The 27,472-nt window shown below is 36.5% G+C and overlaps 1 protein-coding gene across 1 annotated transcript; it reads left to right on the forward strand.

The window, feature by feature from the left end:
* Positions 1-14,964: 14,964 nt before the first annotated feature.
* Positions 14,965-27,072, forward strand: LOC125647714 (integumentary mucin C.1-like). Its single transcript, XM_048874515.2, has 2 exons — positions 14,965-20,540; positions 26,485-27,072. The coding sequence occupies exons 1-2, from the start codon at positions 20,247-20,249 to the stop codon at positions 26,899-26,901; spliced, it is 711 nt and encodes a 236-aa protein (XP_048730472.2). The 5' UTR covers positions 14,965-20,246; the 3' UTR covers positions 26,902-27,072.
* Positions 27,073-27,472: the final 400 nt, after the last annotated feature.

The raw sequence follows: 27,472 nt of genomic DNA on the forward strand, positions 1-27,472 counted from the left end.
AGACACCACAGAGTTGTCCACTTCTGCTTCATACTTAAATATTTTATTGAAAGTAGATATTAACGGCAAACTTATAACTCAACTTTATGACAAACGGAATGGTTTTAGCTTCTCCATCGTCAACTTCCCTTATTTATGTTGCAATATTCCATTATCACCTGCATATGGAGTTTACATGTATATATCTCAACTGACTCCATACGCAAGAGCCTGTTCTGTGTATGATCAGTTTTTAAATCGAGGCAAACTACTGACAAACAAGTTGATGGTAGAGGGGTTTCAACAGTCTCGTTTACAGTCAGCATTTCACAAATTCTATGGTCGTTATAACGATCTAGTTTTCCAATACAACCTACCATTGGGCCAAATGCTGTCTGACGTGTTTCATACCGATTGTTAGACCGTTCGTGACACACTGATTTTGACTACGGATAAATCCCCCTACTTGAACAAGATATATGGCTCACGGCGGGTGTGACCGGTCGACAGGGGGTGTTTACTCCTCCTAGGCACTTGATCCCACCGCTGGTGTGTTTAGGGGTCCGTGTTTGCCCAACTATCTATTTTGCAGTGCTTATGGATTTCGTGAGATTGGTCATTTTTCGTTATCTTCACCATTCTATTATACATTTTGGTAAATACGAAAACCTGATGTATCTCCAGTAAGTGTACAGTCTTTTTCCATTGGGATATTGGAAGGTAAGGATAAAACAAAAACAAGTATTAGATTAACAGCCGTAGGCTGAAAACTACAGAATGACTACCCGAAGTCAATAGAGTCAAATGAGGTAAACAAAACGTATAGCATTTGCCAATTATTATTGTATCTTTTCAGTAAGTTTACAGGCTAACTGAAATGTCCGGTGAATCAATCATGACCAGTATGTTATCTGCCGACTTGTGATCGTTCCATCCATTGAATCCATTTTTCATCCTTTTCTAGTTGAAATCTCCTTTACCTGTTCGTATAGATAGTATCGTGATTTTCTCTTCACCTGACCGTTCTCTTCATTACGGGTTTTTCAATATTTTCTAGTAGGTCAAGAAAGTTGAATTTATCCAACAAATCTGTTCTATCCATGGTATTGGATTGTGTTGGATATATAGCCTGCTGCATTGACATAGCTGTAAATTCCCAAGACGAAGGGCACCTGTCAGGTGGCATCTCCTTCCATCAGGTGGGTGGCCAAGTGATGGTGAGGTTATTGATTTTCACCGTAATCCTTTTCGAGACCCAGTATCTACGGGCGGGAGGGAACAATGGTAGACATCCTTATTTCAAAAGATTCTTTGCCCTCTCTGACAGATCTGACGTCCTTGGAAAGTTGCATTTGAACTTCTGGGACGGCTGCAACTTCTGTTGGTACATGTACATTGGCTATACGGGTTGGTGATAAAGTGTATACTATACTGATGTTGGATTCAGGACTCTTTCTTTCTTTTGATGGGTGGATGAATAAACCCACCTTCTATATTCTTTTAATTTGATCGACATACATTGCTTCAATCCCAATAAAGTAGATCATCTGTTCCTGTTACTTACCGATGTTACTGGCTTTTCTGATCGGTTCTGTACTGCCATGATTTTGGTAATACTGCTCATAGACCTGGCAAATGTGTTTGTTTGTTAAAACTTATGCTGAAGAGTTGTTTTTCTTGTTTTAGTGCAATCTTTCTTCTGGCTAAATGAACATTTTCCACTTCTATGACCTATTTCAGGTTCGGAGGCGTTGTACTCTTCTGACTTTGGATTGCTAGTTGTATCATTCTCATCACGGTCTGACTTGAAGAGCTCGTCAGGAGTGAGAACATCCACCATGTCTCCGGACTTCATCATCTTCCTGTTCCTTTGCTACTTATCTTTTCTCTTACTGTTCTTTCTTGACCTGGATAGCCACACAAGTACCACAACTCGAGCATGTGTGTCTGCTGAACTTCACCCACTAAACGTCCATATTCCTCCGGATCCAAGCTGAACCATATTCTGTTAATTTCCGATATCACCTCCAACGGATAATTCGCTAACTGGTTGATTTCTTTCAGATGGGATCTCAAATATGTTAGCTACCCTATTAAATAGATTCTTTCTTCTGGACACCAGGGGCAGATGACACGAATGGTCCCATGGACGGGCATCATGTGATTCTTTAGTTTACTGTCAGTTTGGAACCTCCATTTTGAAGAATACATTAGATTAGTTCGCTGTGACGGTGGACTTGTCCATCAGAAGACGGCAGCAGAAGTTCTGACATTGAAATGAATTATAATTTTTGTCAATAGTAATCCACATTCATCTTCGGTAGTTATCGTTTGTAATTGCAATAGTTTTTTGTGGATTGGAATGTTGGCCCCTTACACGTAATAATTAAGCTTTTCAGAAAGCTTTGTTCTCTTATTTCCATTGGATATTACGAAATAAGAGTCTCATGGGCGACATCGTTCACCTGAGACACCTTGACTCATATTCAAATATTTTCTCTATATTTTCGCATATAATACAGTAACTTTGATCCCTTTCATGGCCCCAACCTACACCCGGGGGTCATGATTTATTTATTTATTTATTTTTTACAAATTTGAATCTGAATTATGTCAGAAAGCTTTCATGTAAAATTAATGTAAACTTCTTCGGCCCAATGGTTCTTGAGAAGAAGATTTTAAAAGATTTTTTTTATATATTTGTATACAAAACTGATCCGCTATTGTGGACTCCACCCATCCCCCTGGGACTTGATTCCTCTCTATATGTCAGGAAATTTTTATGTAAATGTAAGCTTTTCTTGCCTAGTGATTCTTCAGAAGACTTTTAAGGATTTTCCCTAGTATGCATGTAAAAGTTTGATCCCCTATTGTTGCCCTCCACTACCCCTGGGGCCATGATTTTGACAAGCCTGAATCTGCACTATGTCAGGAATCATTCATGTAATATTAGTAAACCTTTCTGGTCCAGTGATTTTTCAGAAGATTTTTAATGATTTTCCTTAGTTTGCAAGTAAATGTTCGATACCATATAGTGGTCCCACACAACCCCAGTGGTTCTTAAAAAAAAAGATTTTCCCTATGAAAGGTGACGATAACGAACAATGATCGATCTCGTAACTCCTATAAGCAATACAAAATAGATAGTTGGGCAAACACAGATCCCTGAACACACCAGAGGTGGGATCAGGTGCCTAAAAGGAGTAAGTAATGCCTGTCGACCTATATATTTGTATCTAAAACTCATAATAAGCCACGGGGGCCATGATTTTAACAAACATGAATCTGCACTAGGTCAGGAAGCCTTTACGTAAATATAAACTTTTTCCGGCGGAGTGAAACTTCAGAACATTTTTAAAGATATTCCCTATATATTTGTATGTAAATCTTTACCTCTATTGTAGTCCCATCCTATTCCGGGGTCATGATATTAACAAACTTGAATCTGCACTATGTCAGGAGGCTTTCATGTAAATTTGTACTTCCCTGGCTCAGCCGTTCTTGAGAAGAAGATGTTCAAAGATTTTACCTCTAGTATATGGTATATATTCGTATGTAAAACTTCGATCCCCTATTGTGGCCCTAATCTACCCCCGGTTTTAATAAACATGAATCTGCACTATGTCAGGAAGCTTTCATATAAATGTCAGTTCTTCTGGTGCAGTAGTTATTGAGAAGAATTTTTAATTACCCCACCCTATGTTTGCATTTTTGTGATTGCATGGACCTTCATTTGAACAAACTTGAGAATTCCTACCGAAGGATGCTTTTTTTTCCAAAAGTGGTTGAAATTGGCCCAGTGGTTATGGAGAAGAAGTCGAAAATGTAAAAAGTTTACACACGGACAACAGGCGATCAGAAAAGCTCAGGTGAGTTAAAAAAAAAAAAGAAGGATACAGACACATCATTGTCTTAATACAAGAAAAATGAAACAAACCCCATCATTTTCAAGCAAACACTTTAAGGAATGAATTTATTATTTTTTCATTGGATGGAGGTATTCCATAAAAAAAGACTGAAAACTGCATCATTGCGCGTAGCGACAAAATAATAAATTCATTCCTTATCATTTAATATTTTAAAGCATTGAGTTTATATGATAAAATATTATATGATTTGAGTTGAATTAACGAGTTATTCTTGTACTACATTCTGTGTCATTCCGAGATGGGCGTAGTAATTTGTGAATACACAACTTTAAAAAAAACCCCACTAAATCCGTTAGGCCTAATGGCAACTTCCACGAACTGTTGTTTACTGTTGAGTAAACGGGTTTCTTGTAGACTGAATAATTCAGTTTTGAAAGGATGAGTTAGAGATAAGTCCTGTTGAGAGAAAATTGCTTCTAAGGCGTCAGAGCTGTTGTAAAGATGTACGGAAGCCTCGTTTCGGTGCCCACTCATAAACATATGCCGCAGTTCGAAACCATACTAGTCGTAAAGGGCAACGATGTTGCAGTATCTCTGAGGCAGTGTGCGGTGTATCAGGTATTTGGGTTCGTGACTTGAAGGAAGTTGTCGCAAGGAGCAAGCTGGACTATTGTCATCCCCGGTTGAATACATTTAACTCTCAGCCCGGAATTGCAGCAGACGTGTGTTGTTATCTGAGGGGGAGGGGTCCTCAAATAGCCATGTTTATTTCATTTTGCATAATTAATTATTATTTATATTTGATATTTGTTTGTTTTTCTTTAATAAATTTATATAGATCGATAGAATTGTTAAGTTTTTCTTTTCAGGATTCCCTAATCTATATATAAATACGAAGCATCTAAAGGAATCCCCAACATTCCAATAGAAAGTAGTTCCGGTCATTTATTTTTTTTCCGTTGAATACAATAGTCCAATAATTTTTCAACCAATGAAAAAGCATGCAACATGTAAATTTAAATGATATCGGAGTAAAAACAGTCTAAACATTCTACAAATTGAGATTTTTACCGCTGAGTGTATAGAGTCCCTGCTGTTGCAATGATCACAAATGACGCTTTCTCTACGCGACTCCTGAACGGAAGCAACAATTTATACCGCCAAACAAAGGATATTCGGCTTGCGTTTTAGTATATTAAAATGTCTATATACTGACAAATATTTTACTACTTTCTCAGATTTTGTTTGCAGTCAATAATCAACACTAATACTGATCATCCATACATTTTTTATCTCTATCTTCTACCTAAACAAGACGAATAGTTGATTTCTGCTGGATTCAAGTCGTGTCGTGTTGGTATCCATGGCAACACTAAAAAGGACACAATGGCAAAAATTACAGTAAAGAATGATGTTGTGCTCTTTCAAATTCCCTACACTGATCTAAAATATTTCTATGAATTATATGTAAACTCTCGTTGGCAAATGCATTAGGATTTCTGCGACACAAGTAAACTTTAAACTATTCAAAACAAAGTAAACAGACCATGATTCCTGTTGAAATGTCATGGCGAAGTGGGTATGTCAGAAACGATTCCAAATTGAGACATTCATACCTACTTAATAGAGAACTTCAGTCTGAATGCATAGCTTGTGACTGTCCATCAAGTATAATGAAAAGGAGAAAATAAAGTACAGTGATCAATCTCATAACTCCTATAAAGAATACAAAATTAAGAGTTGGGCAAACACGGATCCCTGGATATACCAGAGGTGGGATATAGGTGTCTAGGAGGAGTAAGCATCCCCTGTCGACCGGTCACACCCACTGTGAGCCCTATATCTTGATCAGGTAAACGGAGTCATCCGTAGTCAAACTCAGGTTGCCAAGAACATTGTAACATCAAGTATGCGTCACATCCTTTTAAAATGTACTGATTTTTCGCCAAGACGAAATAGACATTTTAATAATATGCAATCGATGCAAGAACCCCCCCCCCCTTTTTTTTTTTTTACCAGCAATCATAGTATAAGCGTTTTTACAAGAATGCAATTGTTGAAAAAAACCTGAATACTTTATAATACAACTGCCAATATACAGGAAATGTTATTAATATTAATCTTTTTACCTGTTTAGAAATTTTAACCCGTTATATCCGTAGGATGGGGCGCTGAAGGGTGACATTGTATAGAGATGTTGTTTTGCTGCATAATTCAACATTAGTTTAAATGTTTCGTAATTGCGATTTCAATTTTTTTTAAAGAAAGAAGCAAATATTTAAAAAAAAATAAAAATTTATGGATTGGTCTGTAAAACAAATTCCAGTTATCCCTCTTACTTCACAAATTAATAACTGCATGATAATACATTAGTGTATCGACGTATGAAGTAGGGGAAATAAACCCTCGACCCTTGGTTATGTTGTTTACTTCCTAGATTTTATAAGTATATAATTTACACGTAATACACTAAATGAAACGCAGAACTCTAGATTGCTGAAATCCGTGTACTGATTTTAAATGTCCAACGTTGCAGTTACCATTTAAACGAAATTCAAAATTTCATCAGCATTTGATACCTAAAGTACTGTATTGCATATTCTTTAATTACCAAAATATCTAAATGATAACTACACTTTGCAACAATGCCTATATTTATACTACTGAAAGGTCGGGTTGCTTCGCGCCGCCATTAGTATATATTCAATACTACCTGCATGTTTTATTTCTTAAATTATATAATAATGAGGATTGGTATCTATAGTACATCTGAGTAAAGAATACCCTCGTTCTGAATTTAATTTACACTTTAAGAATATACAGATTTATTCTTTTGATATAATACATAAATATTGATACAAGTGTTTTCCTTATCAAATGTGACAGGTTTATTGTGCATGTATTCAACAGTAAATGGAATGAATTTTGGTATAGTATATGCACCTTGACTATAGGAAAGGAGTGCATATCCCCTAAAGGGTTATGTACCAAATCGACAGCCCTTGGGGATCCGGGTTAGAATAGGTCCTTCGGATGAGACCGCAAAAAACCTAGGCCCCGTGTCACAGTAGGTGTGGCACGATAAAGATCCCCCTCCCTGCTCAAAGGTTGTAAGCGCCGAGCATAAGTCTAAATTTTGCATCCCTTAACCGGCAACAGTGACGTCTCCATATGAGGGGGAAATTCTCGAGCGGGACATTAAACAATATTATATACAACCAACCAACAACTAAATCGGCTTATTTGCTTCCGCAATATCTAATTACCCCCTCCATTATCGACTTTATGATAATACGTTTTGTTACGTGTACCAAATGTTTTACTCGGTCGCTGACTATCATCTCTTTACGTTTATTATATTGGAAGTGAAGACCAAGCAGGTGAGGTATCCTTGACAGGTTTACAGGGAGTGAAGGAATCCATTGACTGAGAAAGAGGACAATCAGAACACACCTGTTGTTTCTTTAAATCTTGTATTATGTTCGATAATGGCAAAACACAGGAAGTTTGTATTCATCTGCACTCAGGTCTACACCTGCATTTTGACGGTCAAACACACCCCTCAAGGATCTGAATAAACTGACGGACTCGTTACAAGGTTTGCTCCTGGGTGGAGTGTGAATTATGTACAGGAAAGCCTCGCTAAACGTCTGTTGTGCCCAGTAATGAATATTATTATTCTGTTTAGTAATTCAACTACGTAAAGTGAGAAAATTTCGTTGGGGGCAAAATCTCATTAATTTGTCTTATAAACAAAATACATTATATGTAGCTACTTTGAATTATAAAAGGAAGTTTGATCAAAATCAAGCTTTCTAACCTTCGCCCAAACACCATTTACACAAAGTATACCGAGATAATGACCGTTTATTCCATTTACATTCAACATCATAATAAATCGTTATTTTGAACAGTTTGACGTTGTCGACTGAGAAATGACCTGAAGTTGCGAGACTAATATGTTTATTTATCAGCGAAAGGGCATTTTGGAATAAATGTATTATCATGATATAGATTTTAAATCTTGTTAATATCCAGATTTTCATATTTCAATTTAATTCATGAAATTGGATGATGTGGTACACCATCATCTCAACTTAAAAACGTAGATACAAAACTGATATTTCATTTTTTTTCTCGATGAAAGTTACTCAAGTCTCTCTTTAATGTAAACACCGACAAATCACATGTCGTATTTGGTGCGGGGTAACACGAATACACGTATCAACACTTTGCCGCGAGTTACGTCCCCTTGCGAGGTCAGCCAAAGGTCAGTCGGTGAAAAACCCAAGTTTTCCTTCTTTACCTTACCAAATGTAAGATGTTATTACTTTGAATTTTAGCCAATTACCACGTTTTCATACAAGTTAATGGGTTGCCCAAATCTGGGGCATATTGTAAATAACTACAACGTAGGGAAATACGATTTTTATCCGGGAGATGGCAGACAAGGGACGTAACTTTCGCGAAGTGTTGATACGTGTATATGAGACGATAAGGAGGGGGGAGGTCAAGAAAAAACAAAGAGGGATGCGAAAGTTATAAAAGGGCGGGATGGGGGAGGTGTACTTTTCTGAATTGACTGATCACCCGAGCCAACTTATTTGTCGCGAAAGCCTATTAGTTGCAGTCTTCACTTTGCAATCGGATATGACGTTATACAAGTGGAGGTCCCGTGTCACAGTTTGCGTTGGTAAGATTAAGAATTACCCTGGTCTGGTGTGCCACGCAAAGTTCAAAATGTATGCACATCTCTCTCTCTCTCTCTCTCTCTCTCTCTCTCTATATATATATATATATATTCATTCACGATATACATGTATCAGAGATGAATTGGTTCACGGCGATTAATCTTTGCGACTTAGATTATCTTAGACAATTACAAGAGACATCAATGGACTGGTTCGCGGTGAGAAATATTCGCGATAATTGGATTCTTGCGAGAAACTTTCTCGCTCGCGAAAAAAAAGTTGGTTTACAGTATATAACATAGGGACATTGTGCGTGTCTTATTTGTCTTTGTTGGTGAAACAATATACAATTCAGATTATCAATCTAATTAATAATTGTGTCTCGGTATCTTTAGTTTAAAAAATACCGTTCTGGAAATAGTCCGTCCAGTATTGCATGTCAATGACGTGGAACAAAACATCTTGAAAACTTTTAAGGTTACAAGCTTATTCCAAACAAGTCCGTGAAAATGGCACACTGTACTTTACATAACACGAAAAAGAACTGTCGTTTATTTCATTAAAAAGAATACCATAATCAATTAAACAGCAAGATGTCCTCAATTGATCTAGCTAGTTCCATTTTCCCTTTTAAGTGAATCGAGCTCGTTTTGCTTGCATATTGACAGAGGGTTCTCCTGTAATGAGTCATTATATTGATTGAAAATCTCGGTTATCACTTGCAAACGAGACTAATATTTAAATTCTGTCATATTGGTATCAATAAAAAATCTTCATAACAACAGTGATAAAACAAAATAAGAAAGATAACTCAAAAGTTTCAAAACAAATGCCGCTTTTTATGCAGGTAGTGGGAGGACTATGAATCACGTGATTACCCACAGTCCCTTTGAACGTCCGGGTACTACTCTTGTTGTATATGACTGAGAAAAAAGTTAATATCTCTTGTTATAGATTTTCCAATTTCGGCGATTAGAATATGATTAAAGAAATACATTTTATACTGTATTCCGTAGCTTAGAAATGCATATAAGTGGTCCATATTGTCAAACCCCATGGAGATCCGGGTTAGAATAGTCCTCACTACCGATTGTCTGTTGGAAGAGGCGACTAAATGGGGCGGTCCGTCGAATGAAACCGCGAAAAACAAAGGCCCAGTGTCAAAACAGATGTGACTCGATAAAGAACGTGGGCCTAAATTTTGACGCCTTCATGTGAGTGAGAAATTCATGAGCAATATACAACCAACCAACCAAATTATATGGATGAAGTCCATTTATTTCCTGGGGTACTTGAGAATCAATGAAAACCGCTATCCTTATTTATATGAGTTGACAATTAGCAGTCAGTATTATATGAAATCACAAATCATTTTCTAAAACAGTATCAAAATGCAAATGTGCGAATTTTTCAACACCTTACATGACCATGCCTCACGATAAATTGAAAACTGTGCTTTTTTTACGTCCGTCTTTAGATGTGACGTATTATGGTACAACGATGGCTGTACATCTGTCCGTCCGTCCGTCCGTTCGTTCGAGGTTTTCTGTTTCTAATTTCATTTATCTGCCACATACATGTATTAAGCTGACACTTGCTATGGAGCTTCTATGTGGATCACTCTAGATCATGTTATAATTTTGATCCATTTTGACCTCTCTTTAATACAGGAGTTTTGCCCCTTTATTTGAAAATTATTGTTATACGGAGGGTACATAATTTGTCCGGCAAACTCCTCCCACAATTTTCAAGAGAGGGCCAACTTGTTCCACATAGTGTATTTATGGATATTAAAGATTTGCATGTGGCAAGGATTTTCATTTTCTTCAATTCTTAAGAAAATTACAGGTTGTTGAACATGGTCCGTTTTGAGAAAACATTACAAAGAGAGTACAAAATTTGTTCAGTGAACTCCTCCCACACTTTCCAAATGAAAACCTTATTTTACTAAGTGTTTATATGGGTAATGAAGTTGTGAACTTTTTTGATCGCCTGTTGTCCGTCGTCTGTCTGTCTGTCTGTAAACGTTTTACATTTTCGACTTCTTCTCCAGAACCACTGGGCCAATTATAACCAAACTTCTCCAAAAGCATCCTTGTGTGAAGGGCTTTTAAGTTTGTTCAAATGAAGGGCCATGCTCTCTTCAAAGGGGAGATAATCACACAAATGCCAAAATATGGGTGGGGTCATTTAAAAATTTTCTTCTCAAGAACCACTTGGCCAGAAGAGCTGACATTTACAAGAAAGCTTTCTGACATAGTGCAGATGCAGGTTTGTTAAAGTCGTGGCCCATGGGGGTAAGATGGGACCACAATATGGGGATCAAAGTTTTATATACACATATATCGGAAAAATCTTCTTCTCAAGAACCACTGAGCCAGAAAGCTGATATTTTCACGAAAGCTTCCCAACATAGTGCAGACTCACGTTTGTTAAAATCATGGTCCCAGGGGTATGATGGGGCCACAATAGGGAATCGAAGTTTCACATACAAATATGTAGGAAAAATCTTTAAAAATATTCTTCTCAAGAACCACTGAGCCAGAAAAGCTGATATTTACATGAAAGCTTTCTGACATAGTGCAGAATTATGTTTGTAAAAATCATGGCCCCTGGGGGTATTATGGGACCACAATAGGGGATCAAAGTTTTACATATAAATATATATGGAAAATCTTTAAAGATCTTCTTCTCAAGAACCAATGAGCAACAAAAGCTGCTATTTACTTGAGAGCTTCTTGACACTGTCAATTCAAGTTTGTTAAACTCATGACCCCTGATGCTAAGATGAGGCCACAATAGGGGATCACAATTTTACATACCAATAAATAGATTTTGTTTTAAAATCTTCTTAAGAACCATTGGGCCAAAGAAGTTTACATTAGCATGAAAACTTCCTGACATAGTGCAGATTCAAGTTTGTAAACACCATGGTCCTCGGGGGTAAGATGGTGCCACAGTAGGGGATCAAAGTTTTTACGTTCAAATATATATGGAAAATCATTAAAAATCTTCTTCTGAAGAATCACTGGGCCAGAAAAGTTTACATTTGCATGAAAGCTTCCTGACATAGTGCAGATTTAAGTTTAGTAAAATCATGGCCCCCGGGAGTAGGTTGGGGCCACAATAGGGATCAAAGTTTCATAAGTCGATATATATAGGGAAAATCTTTAGATATGAGTCAAGGTGACTAAGTTGAGCGATGTGGCTCATGGTGAGGAAATTACAGGTTATTGAACTTTGTCAGTATTGAAAAAATATTGCATAGAGAATACCTTACATAATTTGTCTTTTATTTTTCCTTCCGTCAAGTGAGGACCTTCTTATCTTACAGAGTATTTGTTTGGGTATGGAAAATGCGCATGTGGCAAGGAGTTTGATTTTCTTGATTTTTCTTTTAGAAAATTACAAGTTGTTAAACTTAGTCCATTTTGAAGAAATATTATAATAAATGAAGGACATGGTTTGTCCTTATAACTCCTCTCACAAATTAGAGTCTAGGGTATTTTTGAATAACTTGAAAATGCATAGTGTAAGGATTGTGATACTTAACAAATCTTAATTTTCTTTGACATTTTGAATATTTACAGGTTGTTGAACTTGATAAAATATGGGCAAATATTTTACACCCAAAACTCTTAGTTTGTATATCTACCTCCTGCCACATTTATAAGCTAAGACCCTTTATTCATATTATTCAAAGAAAGTATGCCACAGTCTGATGATGGCTGATACTACCTGAAGCAAAGTCCTACAAATCATGGCTTGGGAAAAACACCGGTATTCTATGTCAGCATTCTCACGGGCGTATTATGTACCGTTGCATCGTCAATAAAAATAAAACTTCGAAATATTTTTTGGGACCAGTCTTCCAAAAATTACTTTGTCAAAACCATTCCTATTTTACACACAGGCACTCTGAAGTTGATACAATGTATGAAAGAAATGTTGAGGTTTCCAATTGACAATATTTATATAGTCTTTGGAAACCAGGTCTTGAAAGAGTATGATGGAATTCTAATTGACACAAATTGTGCTCCTTTATTAGTTGACCTGTTTTCATATCCTTATGAAGCAAACTTTATTGAAAACTTGTACATAAAACCTTCTTGCACTGGCCTTCAACTAGATATAGATACATTAACTACGTTTTATCGTCAACAATAATTATATTCATTTTCATACATGATATGCCATCCATACAAGTAAACCTGAAACAAGAGGTACTGTGAGCTATGCTCACTAAGAATACCCCCCGCTTACCCCAATCTCCCAAAGGGTGTTGGTAATAGGTATAAACTACCTCTTTTCTGAGTGTAAAAAACAAATGGCATGACAAACCTGGGGTATTCTCGTTTGTAGGGAGAAATGGATTATCTAGGAACACAGCATCTCCATGCGATGAAAAAAGCCGTTAAAGAATTTAAATGGAAACCATATTGCTACTTCGATGACCTTTGAGCTTTCGACCCCAAAATCGATAGGGAACATTTTCATCCCATGGGTAGTCCATATGTATGATATGGTGACTGTAGGTGGAAAGGATAACGCTTTAGAGCCCGGAAACCATATTGCTACTTCGATGTCCAGTGCGCTTGACCTTTGACCCCAAAATCGATAGGGAACATCTTCATCCCATGGGTAGTCCATATATATGATATGGTGACGGTAGGTGGAAAGGAAAATGCTTTAGAGCCCGGAAACCATTGCGTCTACAGACGGACGGACAGACAGACGGACAACCCGATTCCAGTATACCCCCCACAACTTGTTGCGCGGGGTATAATGACAGTCTCTCTATCTGTTTTACATGGTGTACTGTACAGAGACCATGGTGTCAGACTAAGGACTCAATTCTATGACAAAAGGAATGACGCCAGCCTCGTTATAACCTTCAATTTCCAACTACATTTGTCCATGATACTGATTCAATACACGAGAGCATGTTTTACATAAACCGAAGAAATTTTTCAAGTCTTGCTTAAATACAGCATTTTACATATTCGTTACAGTGTATAATGATTTTCTGTGCAAGTAGTATGTCTGTTTTATGACGTGCTTCATATTAATTGATAAGCCATCCTATCCATAGTGATTTTGACTATAGATTACTCCATTTACACGAACACAGAGGACTCACAGGGGATGTAACCGGTTAACAGTTCAGGCAATAGTCCTCCTCCTAGGTACACAACCCCACCTCTGGTGTTTCCAGGGGTCCGTGTTTACCCTGTCCGAGATTTTTCATTTTGTGGGATTTACAAGATTTATCACTTTTCTTTATTCTCACGTCTCCATATGAGTGAAATGTTCTCGAGAGGGACGTTAAATAATATTCAATGAATCAATCTTTATTCTCACCCCTTGTATTGATGTTCGTATTTATCTACACTAAAAGAAATACAATTCAGAGAACATATACTGTATATAATTGATATCTTGTTAATAAATCAATTAACGTTTCATTCCATAACTGCGGACGCTCGCGATAGCTCAATGGTTAAAGTGTTCGCTTCGTAACCGGGAGGTCGTGAGTTCGAGCCCCGCTCATGCCATGACCGCGTAAAACCTAAGAAGTTAAAATATGTAGTGATTGAGCGCTAAGCATAAGTCTAAATGTGTGGTACTTCGCCTACACCTGGTGACGTCTGAATATGAGATGTAAAAACAATCAATCAATCAACTGCGCTAAACACTTATAATTCAAATATGGTACATAAAATCCCGACAGTTTTCCTTTCAGAATAGTTGCTGCACTTAATATTATAGGCTTCATAAAAACGACTATTGGTTTTCAAAGAATAATATAACTGCACTACCCGATATTCTATTTCCAGTGCATGCTATGTAGATGATGCATAGTTCAGGAGTGTATGCAGCATTTATTTCTGATTCGTGGAATAAAAAAAACCTACTTTCTGTAGAATTTATTACAAACCAAAGGCGATTTTATGTTACTGTAGCATACCCAAACACACCCATGCAACTTGTTCATCAATGAATTGCATTATTTGCTAAAAATAAATGTTACATTAAATCTAAAGTCCTACAATCAACTTGGGAACGTTATATTACGAATCAAAGGTTAATTATAGCATTTAGACATACATGTACTATGCAACATTTCCGACAATACAGGAACTGCTAGAAGTTATGGCTTACTTCTTCGAAGTTTACAAAAATGAGAAACTCTTGCTATGGATCAAAATGTTGAAGATAACAGTGACCAATCTCATACCACTACAAAGGATACGAAATTGAGAAGCCCAAGGCAAGTAAGCATTTCATGTTGACCGGTCACACCGTCCAATAATTCTTAGTTTGGATTAGCTGCAGAACTGTAGCTCTCTGAAAAAATATTTTGACATAACAGAGAGCTACAGAGCCACCCCTTATAAAAACCTTCGATTTACGGCGCACAAAAAGCTGCGCACGGTTGAGGCCTTATATCGTTGTATTCTTGAGTTGCTGTCTCATAAATTTAATATCAAAAAATTCTTAACATATTTTCCTACTATACTTGTGTCTAAACATACCTTCAAATATTCATTAAAGCCTCATACGACCTGAAAACTCCCAGCTTTAAATGATTTCGTTTGTTGACGTAGCCATGTTAGGTAGCCGGTCAGTCCTGCAGCTAAGTTTGGATAAGGTAAATGGAGTAATCAATAGTCAAAATAAGAATGAGAGGAACAGTATAACAATAAAACATGCAGCCAGCATTTAATCAAATGAGAGGTTGTATTTCTAAATAAGATAGTTGATATCAAAGGAAATTAGTGAAACCTTTGTAACATCAATTTATTTGTCATTAGCTTTCTGTGGTTTCAAAATTAATCGTACACAGGACATGCTTACCCGTATCGAATCAGTTGAGATACATAAACATCAAATGCTGGTGGTAAATGGATAAGAGGTAAACGACTATTTACAAAGTGGGTAAATGTGTGGACGAAGGTTACTATTAATGAATAGAATTTATCATATTTAGTTGTTTACATTGTCTCTTTCATGTTTATGGAGAAAAATATCCAAAAGAAACCAAGGGGAAGTCGCTACCGGAAATGACGGCTGTTAGTAAAACTATATTTTTGTCGATCAATATTTGCTTTAATGATGAATGCATATTGTATCTTTTTTTCATTATTAAACATGTACAAATTTACATTTAACTTTTCACTGTTTTGGGTTTTTTTCCCCTCACATACATATAATTGGTTAATGACGCAATAAATGTTTCTTTGATTTGAGTTTTTCCCTCACAAAGTGTTGGGTATGGTGCTATTTAGTTTATTCAGACTTTTATGTTCCCCGAAAAAATTCGGGGGAAAAAATAGTCGCCGTTAGGTACATCTTAGCTCGTATCATCAGAAATTGATATAATTGATCACATATGTTCCTCTAGACAAGGACGTTTGAACCAAGGTCATTTGGAAAGGTCAAGATCATTCAACGTATAAAAATTAATTCAACGTTTTGTGATATAAAAGTTCCTATTTCCTAAATCTTTCATCAAAAATTGATCACAAATATTGCATGAGATGGGGGCGTTTGAACCAAGGTCATTTTGGAAAGATCAAGGTCACTCGGAATATTTACTTTATATGAGGAAAAATGCCTTACTTCAACAAATTTTGAACAGGTATTGAAGTAATAGGGAAATAAATTTCAGACAAGGTCATTTTGTAAACATGAACGTCACTCACAATGTATGAAAATACACCCTTCATTTCACCAATATTTCAACAATTATTGATCATTATGTCAGTCCTTCTATGAAATAGTTCATCGGTTAGATGTATTTCCTGGAGCATCCATAGTTTTACTGAAATTCTAGTTAGAGTCTATTGTTGTAAGTTGAAGATTTTGTATAAGTCCGTTATGCACCAATGAAGGAGTCGTTGATGACTTGATTGCGTAACACAACTCAAATGCTTTTTATTCGCAAAGTATAAAAAGGAAGTAAAAATTGACAACTCAATGTGTAAAGAATAAAACATAAATGTATTCTATGAGTCTGTAATCCTTTAAATTTGATACGCCATGATACTTTGTCGTTTAAACGGAACAGTTGGGTTCTTTAAAACGTTTGTTTTGCTGTTTTCCGTCACACTCAACAATGTTTCAGTTATCTGGTGGCGCCCAGTTTTTATTGGTGGAAGAGAGAACACAGATACAATGTGACTGGGAAGAGACCACCGACCTTCCGAAAGTAAACTGGGAAACGTTCTCATTTACCGGCGCGAGTGAGATTTGAACCCGCGCCGACCAGAGGTGAGAGGCCGTGTGATTTTGAGCTACGATGCTCTAACCACTAGGCCACGGAGGCCTAACATATCACTCTTAATAATGTAACATTGCTACATAACGATGGGAAGTTAACGACCAAGGAGATATTCTGTATAAAGTATAAAGTTGAGCTGTTGCATCGCCATTAACGTCTTTGTTCACAATGAAATCATCACCAGCAGTATATTAGAATATATTTTATTTCAAATGATGAAAGCATGGAAAGATATCGAATTCAATGTATTTTTAATATCCCGTGGTTCTCAATCATTGTACATTACTCCTGTTCCTTTAGTAGGTCGTATTGCCGCTTGATTGACACAATTACTTAATTATACAAACGTAGCAATCTTTTAGAAATAATTTTACATGACTTCAAGGAGACGCGAAGCGGATTCTACAGCAAACACATTGTCAATGGTTAACCCATAGACATCCCTAGGCAACTAAATTAAAAGAAGAATACTTGCCCGAAGGATTTAATTAACATATGCATATTATTCCAAATGTGGAATACATCAGCATTTCTAAAAGTGGACCAGCGATGTCTAATTACTTGTGGGAGTACGTATCTGTTTCAATTTGAATCAAAATACTAAGCCCCTCCTAAAAGTACAAACACAGAATCACTATCACAACAGGCATGGTGGTGTTGACCCAAGAAGACAAATTAAATTTGCTTTCAGCTATGAAATGAGAATAATTTTGGCATGTATATTTGTTTTGTGAAAGAAACAACAGATATTTAGTTCCAATTGATTACATTACATAGTGTCTTAAAGGTAGACAGGTCAATGACATGAAAAAATAGTTGAAAATGATTTTCTTTTTCATACATGGTAGTATCGTAGTTTAGGGGACCTGCAATACAAATACATGTTTGTCCAAAAAGTGTGGGGGGTTTGTCACTGAAGGATGTTATGGAAATGGTATTGTCCCTGAAAAATCTTAAATTGATTAAAGAACCTTAGTCGTGTTAAGGAGGTATGCTACACCCGGGAAATTTGAAATTTTAAAGTTAAAAACTTTCAAATTTACTTTATTTAGTCAAAAAATGCAGATTTAGTGGTGTAGAAAGCAATCGGATTTTAAAAAAAAAAAAAAAAAAAAACACCCTGGTGGACTCGAACCCGCAATCTACAGTTCAGTAGTCGACGTGCTTTTTTCTTCTCTTTTAGTAGTTGACGTGCTAACCTACTGAGCTACTCGGCTAGGTGATGAGTTTTGAAATGAATAGGCAAATATTGCTGATAATTATATTTTCATACATGTTTTAAAAGGAAGTCAGACGATGAAAAGTACCTCCTTAAACTTACATAAAAAGTAAACGACAAACCTTCACTTTAATCTATTCTTACCAGAGTTTATTTTACCAGAAACTCTCATCTTAAACAATGGATATATTCTTACCAGAGTTTATTTTACCAGAAACTCTCATCTTAAACAATGGATATAGTTCCACTCTCCGGTGACATGATGTTTTGCGAGATCAATGCTTATTTAGATTTATGCATGATATTACCATAAATTTTGTTGGAGTCTTTTCCAATGGTTATTATAAAAAAAAAATCTTTTTAAACATAAACTATTTCAAAAGTCCATGATATATATAAATATGTTTCAAAATATTAAATCCATGGGCAATAACTCTGTTTTCATTGAATCCTTTATCCCGTTTTCATTAAAAAGCTCGAGGGGTACGTATTTGTTCAACTCATCATTTTGAATTCCTTATAGAAGTGATGAGATTGATCAATGTTCGTTATCTCCACCTTTACGTACATGTACATGAAACTAACTTTCAGACAAACTAAATCTAAATGATTTTGATGTTAATCACATATCCGTTGTGAATATTCTCAGTTGATTTAAATGTAAAACTTATACGGTACCAATAAAATGTTCTCTTTAATTTATTAGATTACAGGATATGTAAGAATATACATGTATGTACTTTTTTCTGCAATGTTTGCGATCTTCATCCCCCGTTTAACAAACCAAATGAATGCATTTTATTACTTATAATTTTCTGTATTTAAAAAAGTACTTTATGTACACGTAACAGCTGAAATGATCAGACTTTGACTTATCCCCATATTTGGACGTTGGTAACGGGAAACAGTCCAAGAAGTACATACTCTAAACTCATAAGATAATCCCTTATAATTATTGTAGACGTATAACATTTACCCGCCACTGGATTTTACAGGGCTTGAAATATGTCTCCTATTCAGTCTTTTGTACTATTTTCTATTATTTTTTATAAGGTGAAATTAATGAAATGATGCAAATTTTAAGGGTTTTTCGAAAACATTAAGTTCTCCCAATAAAGTAATTCAAGAAATCAAAAGATTTTGTCATTTATTTATCCGGGAGTGACAGAAATTATTGCTTCTTTTATCGTTTAGTACATTTTTCTAAACAAGATACCACGATTTACCTAAAATTTGCTCCCCCCCCCCCCCCTTTAAATCCGTCAGACTGAACATAATGTGTTTTTGACAAGCAATGAATTTCAATAAGAATTAAGCAGAAAGCACACAGTGAATGCAAATATAATAATTCAAAAATCGTTATTTTTAGTATGGAAACATGTCCCCTGCTGTGGCCTCGTTACCTGAGACAACACGTTTCCTAATGGTTATGGAAACTAATTTTTCGGTCCTCAAGCAAACTCTTCGGAACACGTACTCGGTGAATGTAACAGCAGTGTGTCTTTGTGCAACACAGAAGATAACTAATAGGATTTTTTGTCCCCTCTAACATATTCACTCAACATTACTTTTTTCAATATAAATCCATTGTTTTTATGCAAGCCAAATAATCAACTTGAAATAAGTCGCTGGCTGCTCAAATAAACTAGCATAAAATTGATACAGATGTCCTTAGCCTTGAAGTAAGCCTATTGTACATGCAGCAGGGGTACATAACCATTTTTATTTCAATTCCTTTCTTTAACTGATTTGAAAACCTTATCAGTCAGAATAAAGATGCTAATAAAACCCATTAAGTCTGACGAATGAGTGTTTTTGCTGCATATCATGTAATTGATTTACAGATGAATTTACCATTAGACCCAACATGTACATAGGTTGACTTCCCGTGCTTGTCATGATTTTCATTTACAATTCATCCTGCAGTAATTGACCTGATAGTTATCGAACTGAAAAATTAAAGTAGTTTGCTATATCTTTGGAATTTAACACATATAATCAACGGATAAAGCACCACAAAGCTTGTTTAAATCGGGAAAACAGAGCCCCGCTACATATCGTATCAGATATGATATCACAGTATGGAAAACGGCAACGGCTGTAGGCTACAGCACGAAGCCATCCGTGTGTACAGAACAAAAAGCCACAAAGAACATTGAATGTTGAAGTGAATTTGAAACTACCGGGTGAAGTTCAGTAAGAAAATGTCTACGTGTGTGCTCGGTGTCTTGTACAGAATCTTGTTGGCCATGTGTTGGATCCTCTCAACAGTAGATGGACAAGCCTGTCATCTTTACGATGAGACTAACACTTTGTTAACATCGTCTAATACCTTGTTAACATTGGAATGCAGCTTCATTTGCGGGACGTCTTCCGCGTGTACGAGGTTTCGTATTTGTCGGGAATTTCATCAAGAAAACTGCACTGTTTATAGGACCGTTTCTAAAATTAACTGTGGGGATTCCGCAACAAGCACCGTGTGCATACTTTTCTCAAAGGTAATTAAAAAATTTGACTACTGAATTCTTTCTGTTTAGTATAATTGTTATGTGAGGACGATTCGGTTGTTGAAGAACACAATTTTTTAAAAATATTATGAAATACATATATCATGAATAAATGCATTTTAAACTCCTTTAAAGTAACTTTTCTTATAGACAATTCTATCGATAAACTATTTATGGAAAAAATAAATCAAAAGATATCAATAAGTATTTCTGACTCGTTCTATCAAATTAATTAACAAAACCAATATGTTTTGTTTCCAAAAATCACAATTGTCTAATAGAATTCCATATTGCTATGCACTGTCAAAAGAAAGAAGGAACGAAAGGTGACCAAGAAATATTTGAAGACTGTTATCATACTTATATCAAATTTTTATCTATTGCATTGTGACTCAAGAGACCTGAAATGGCATTAATTAGCAATATTCTTTATTGGGATGAGTGAAATATACATAATTGACTGCACAACTATTACAACTGATTGATTAATTAGATTAACGTCCTTTCGAGAATATTTCACTCATATGGAGACGTCACTATTGCCGATGAAGGGCTGCAAAATTTAGGCCTATGCTCGATGCTTATGGCCTTTGAGCAGGGAGGGATCTTTATCGTGCCATACCTGCTGTGACACGGGACCTTGGTTTTTACGGCTTCATCCGAAGGACCGTCCCATTTAGTCGCCTTTTACGACAAACAAGGGTTACTGAGGACCTATTCTAAGCCGGGTCACCATGGAACTCAAGTGTGTTTAAAGGGTTTCACAAAAACATCGAAGTAATACATTATGACAGAGGAATTCATTACTTGTATTTTCTGTGTAAACATTGAGGTACATATATGTAACTAATTACAACGTGTATGGTTATCGATCTCTGTTTGTGTATTTGCAGAATTAGGATACTTTGCATTTCACTAATTTGTGTGCAAATATAAACAAGGGGCTCATAGAATCGTTTTATTCATGTTTAAGAAGCTCCCACCTCTTCTTTCTCAACGTTAATTGAGTTATATGTTTAATGTTCAACATCAAAATTGTCAGAAAAAATCCAAACGCGAACCAGTCACTTAAATAACAATGGTTAATATCATATTCATTTGGTGACACTGTAAATTATGAAAAAAAAATTAAAAAGTCAATTTCTCGAAATCTACCTGATTATTAGACCTTAAAATTATTCAAGTACTTAGACTTAAGTGAGGATGATTAATTAATCAATTGTTTAGCGTTTTTTTCTTCAAGGGTCTCTCGCATTATAGAGTTGTCGGCAGTTGTAGATGAAGTGCAACACATTCTTACCTCTGCTTGGCGTCCTGGACCATTTGATAGTGACGGTTCTTTATCGTACCAGTCATCGTTATCAAAGAAGGGCATAGGTGTTGCTGCTTGTTAACACTTCCGTCAATGCCCAAATTTCTAAATTCTCGTTAAAAAAAACTTTGTAAACTCGTATACACGCGTTTAACTTAGCTTCATCAAATTGAGTAGAATTTTAAAATAATTTTTTTTTTACAGCTCGTATACAAATTCCCAAAATTTTGATTTTAATCCAAATAGAGCATATTTTCCAGATGTTTTGGTGTTATAGCTAATTCAATCATTCTAATGATTAAATTCCGCTCCGCTTTACGTTTCGCGTTTTAGCAACATTCGAAGTGAATGAGGGCATCCACCAAAGACAACAACAGCCTCAAACTCTGCAACATAAAGAAACGTCTTCTCCAGAACCACTGGACAAATTTTAGCCAAACTAGGAATAAAGCATACTTGGGTGAAGGACTTTAAAGTCCCGTTCAAATGAAGGGCCATGTCCCCTTCAAAGGGGAAATAATCACAAATAGGGTGGGGCATTTAAAATATTCTCAAGAACCACTGGACCAGAAGAGTTGAAACAATGAAAGCTTCTTGGCATAGTGCAGATTCAAGTTTGTTAAACCCATGACCCCACGGGGGTAGGTTTGGGCCAAAATAGGGGATGAAAGTTTTACATACAAATATATAGGGGACAATCTTTAATAAGCTTCTTCTCAAGAACCATTTGGTCAGACTTGAAAGCTTTCTGACATAGTGCAGATTCATGTATGTAAAAATCACGGCCCACGGGGGTAGGTTTGGGCTTCAGTATAGGGATCAAAGTTAAATTTACATACTAATATATAGGAAAAATCTCTAAATATGGGCCAATGTAACGTGACTCAGATGAGCGATGTGGCCCATGGACCTCTTAGAAAATTAAATGCGTCCATGGGGAGGCGTTTTCAGTCAGTCATTAGTGCTGGGGGAACCACACTAGATATTGAACGGGGGGGGGGGTGAACTGTCAATTAATGTAATTACATCCCCCTTCTTCCAAGGAAAGAAATATTGTTGTACTTTATGTCTGTCCATCTGTTCGTCACAAAATCTTGTGAACGCTTGTCCTCCTACATGGTTTATCAGATAGACCTGGAACTTTATACAATACTTCATTTCCATTTGTAGATGTGCACGTTGGTGGGATGCTAGGATCCAATTATTTTCCTAAAAGTTAAAGTTGATCTAAGATTGGCGAAGGATGTATAATAGCTTGAGAACACTCCTATATGGCTTATCTAATAGATGTGAAACTTTGTACAATTTATCATTGTAATTTGTAGATATACATATTGTTGGGACAGGAGGATCAAATTATTTTCGTAGATCCATGAGGGGTGGAAGATGTTAAAATAGCTTGTTAATGCTTCTTCTATATGGCTTATCCGATAGACTTAAAATTGTGTACAATATTTTAACGCCATTTGCAAATGTGCATATATTAGGAACAGGGAGATCCAATTGTTATCCTTAAATTTATAGTGGATTTGAGGGATGGGGGTTGTAAAATAGTTTGCGAACACTTCTCCTATGTGGCTTATCGACGATCATAATTTCTGTTCCCGTTCATGACTTTTCATCCATACTATGCAGTACATGAAGGGGAGGAGGTTTCATATGAAGCACTTCCAATGTGGGTAGCTGGGGAGACCTTTCTTTTTCATAAACAACAATCTCCAGTTATCCTTACTTTTAATTCCAATGGAGACATTGTCGGTGAAGGGCTGCAAAATTTAGGCCTACGCTTGACGCTTACTTTCTTTAAGCAGGGAGGGTTTTTTTTTATTATCGTGCCACATCTGCTGTAACACGGAGCCTGAGCTTTTACGGTCTCATCCGAAGGACCGCCCCATTTAATCGCCTCTTACAATAAGCAAGGGGTACTGGGGACCTATTATAACCCGGTTCACCACGGGAGTTGTTGGATCATAACGATATCCCGCATGAATTTCGAGTTTTTTCGTAAATATAAACTTTTTTGGCGCAGTGGTTCTTCAGAAAAATGTAAAACTTCGATCCCCTGCTGTGGCCCATCCTACGCTGGGGGCCATGATCTAAACAAACTTAAATCTACTTTATATTAGGAAGCTATCAGATATAAATCCACTCTTATGGCCAAGTAGTTCTTGAGAAGAAGATTTTTAAAGATTCCTCCTATATTTTCGTATGTCAAACTTTGATCCCCTATCTCGTCCCCACCCTACCCCTGGGGTCATGATTTTAACAAACTTGAATTCCCAATATGCCAAGATGATGTCATGTAAAATTTAGCTTTTCTGGCCCCGTAGTTCTTGAGAAGAAGATTCTTATATTATCCCACCCTAATCTTCCTTGTTTGTGCTTATCTCCCCTTGAAGGGGGAATGTCCCTTCATTTGAACAAACCTGAATCCCCTTAACTCAAAGATGATTTGTACTAAATTTGGTTGAAATTGGCCCATTAGTTATAAAGAAGATGATTTTCCTTTGTATCAGCATGTAAAATTTGATACCCTATTGTAGTCCCGCCCTACCTCCGGGGTGGGGGGTGGGGTGGGGATCTGAACAAGCCTCTAAAAGCTTTCATGCTAATATAAACGTCTCTGGCACACTGGTTTTTGAGAAGATTTTAAAAGATTTTATCCCTAGTATATATTATGTAAAAATTTGATCCCCTATCGTCGCCACATCCTACACCCAGGGGTCATGACATGAAATAAATTGGTACTTTCCTAGCTCAGCGGTTCTTGAGAAGATCTTCCAAGATTTTCCCCATTTATTACCATGTAAAATTTTGATCCCTTATTGTGACCCCATTCTACCCCCGGGGGTAAGGGTTTTAAGACACTTTCATATCTGCACTATGTCAGGAAGCTTTCGTGTAAATTTCAGCTCTTCTGGCCCAGTGGTTCTTGAGACGAACATTTTTAAATGACCCCCAACTATTTTGGCATTTTAGTGATTATCTCCCCTTTGAAAGGGGGTATGACCCTTCATTTGAATCAACTAGAGAGCCCTTTACCCAAGGTGATTTTTGCCAAATTTGGTTGAAATTGGTCCGGTGGTTCTGGAGAAGAAATAGAAAATGTAGTAAGTTTACAGACGACGGACAACAGGCGATCAGAAAAGCTCACGTGAGCTAAAAACTTGATTGAGCTAATAACTTAGATTAATTTATTTATAAAAATGAATTATCTTGTCTCATGTTAAAATTTACATGATTCAACTCATTAAAGCAATACAAGCTGTAACTGACGGCAATTATGTATGCGTATGCATTTAAACGATATTCTCTGATTAACTTTTTCATGTTTATTTTTGTTAAGGATAATCCGTGAAATCCTGTTGAAAGTTGTAGTTCGGTTTGTTTGCCCCCGTTTGAGAATTTTTCATTCAGATGAAGTGTCATATTTTGACCTACGCTTAACGCACAAGGCGGTGTTGGTCTATTTGTTTTTTTGTACGAACTCCTCCTGTGGGGATCCGGGTTAGAATAGGTCTACAACACCCCTTGATTGTCGTAAGAGGCGATTAAAGGGACTGGTTCACGATTTTTGATAAAACTATATTTAATTTTTTATGGTAAACATTAAAAATAAAACTCATTTAATATTGACAGCCAAAATTTTGACCTTCTGAATGCAAGAATTAAAACAATATTTTAGCCTTAAATCTGTGTTATGTAAACAAAGACTCGAGTCTTTTTATGTATACAAACAAACAAGTGAAATATTGATTTTGTAATATAAAGCATCTTTATTTTGCATAGTCACAAATTTTAACTTTTAGATGACACATTTACCCCAAAACTGCTACGAAATGTGAAAGATATAATAAACTTAGATCGATATCCATTTCTTTTGACAATTTCATAAACAATAACATACCGCAATCTTTGTTTACAAAACAAATAATAAACTCTCTAAAATGAGCTTCTTTGATAATGTATAACCTTAATTTTTATGTGAACTCTTTTAAACACATTAGCCAGTAGACTTTGATCATTAAAAGTGAAAAAGAAAATTTTGGGGGAAATCGTGAATCAGTCCCTTTAAGTGGGATGCTCCTTCGGATGAGAACGCAGAAACCGATGTCCTGTGTCACTGCAGGCGTGGCACGATAGAGACCCCTCCCTGCTCAAAGGCCATAAGCAGCGAGCATAGGCCTAAATTTTGTAGTCCTTCATCGGCAATGGTGATGTCTCAAATATGAGTGAAAGATATTTTCTAATGGGATGTTAAACAATAGACAACCAACCAGCCTCGTATATTAATACGGGACCTCAATTTTTAAAGTGATTCGAAAGACCCGTGACTTTTAGGTCATGTCTGTCGTAGCGCCGGAATCGAGAATCCAGCTCGGAACCTTTTGGTTTCGAAGCGAACGCCCCAAAAGCTGGGCGACCCGATTTTTTTTTTTTTTTTTTTTTTTTTTTTTTTTTTAGAAATAGAACTCTTTAAAGCATTATGTGCTGTGTCCCTTATTCGTACGTAAATGAATTTTAAATAAATGAATGAAAATTTGTGATTGAAATGTTCCATTCACCTAACTGTTTCTTCATATGAAATGTATACTGTGTACATACATTCATTTGATTTTCAAGGAAACAAGCACCGCCGATCAACACACAACAGCATCGTCTACTGTTGGACAAACTGACGTGATGACAACAACAGAAACAACCCTAACAACAGCAGCAGCTAAACCAACAACAGAAGCATCAACAACTACAACCGATGTAGCAACAACGACTACAACACCAGCAACTACAACACCAGCAACAACAACATCCACAACCACAACACCAGCAACAACAACAACACCAGCAACCACAACACCAGCAACAACAACTACAACACCAGCAACAACAACTACAACACCAGCAACAACAACCACAACACCCGCAACAACAACTACACCAGCAACCACAACACCAGCAACAACAACCACAACACCCGCAACAACCACAACACTAGACCCAATCTGTGTTGCATTTCCATCTCTGTGTCAGAACCCATAGTATGAATGAACTATGTAAAACAGAATTAGAACAGGACACTGTCAGTTTACATGTTTTCGCAATGATCATGAAAACATGAATTGAAAATGTTTTCTATTCAATGTTTTACAACGCCACTTGAATTCCCTGTCTGTCTGTCAAAGTTAAGTGGGTAATAAATATCCTTTAGTTGTATTGTTCACGGAATATATGTAGTATTTGAGCATATCTTTTCTCGAAAATATGCAATATTACATGAACGTTAAATCCAGTGTGTAAGACTGCTGTTTTAAGTCAATGTTCAACTCATACCATTTACGCTGAAAAGCGTTCGCTTCTTAAGCGGGAGGTCGTGACTTCGGGTCCCGCTCGTGTCATGTCCGCGTCATACCTAAGAGTTAACATAGGTAGATATTGCTCCTTCGCCAAACTCTCGGATTTAGAAGCGAGAATCACGGCCTTTTGGTTATGGCTTCATAAATCGAGGCCCCGTGTCGCGACAGGCGTTGTGCCAAATAAATAAATATTCATCATAATAGAACTGTGTTTTTGTATTCTGCAGTAGGGCTTGATAAGTTTTCATTGAACATCG

Source organism: Ostrea edulis, chromosome 10 (genome assembly GCF_947568905.1).
Source record: "Ostrea edulis chromosome 10, xbOstEdul1.1, whole genome shotgun sequence".
NCBI classification, from domain to species: domain Eukaryota; kingdom Metazoa; phylum Mollusca; class Bivalvia; order Ostreida; family Ostreidae; genus Ostrea; species Ostrea edulis.

Coding starts and splice junctions, on each gene's coding strand:
- LOC125647714 (XM_048874515.2), top strand. CDS start 20,247: ATGTCTACGTGTGTGCTCGGTGTCTTGTACAGAATCTTGTTGGCCATG. Junction 20,541..26,484: donor TGTGCATACTTTTCTCAAAG/GTAATTAAAAAA, acceptor TTGATTTTCAAG/GAAACAAGCACCGCCGATCA.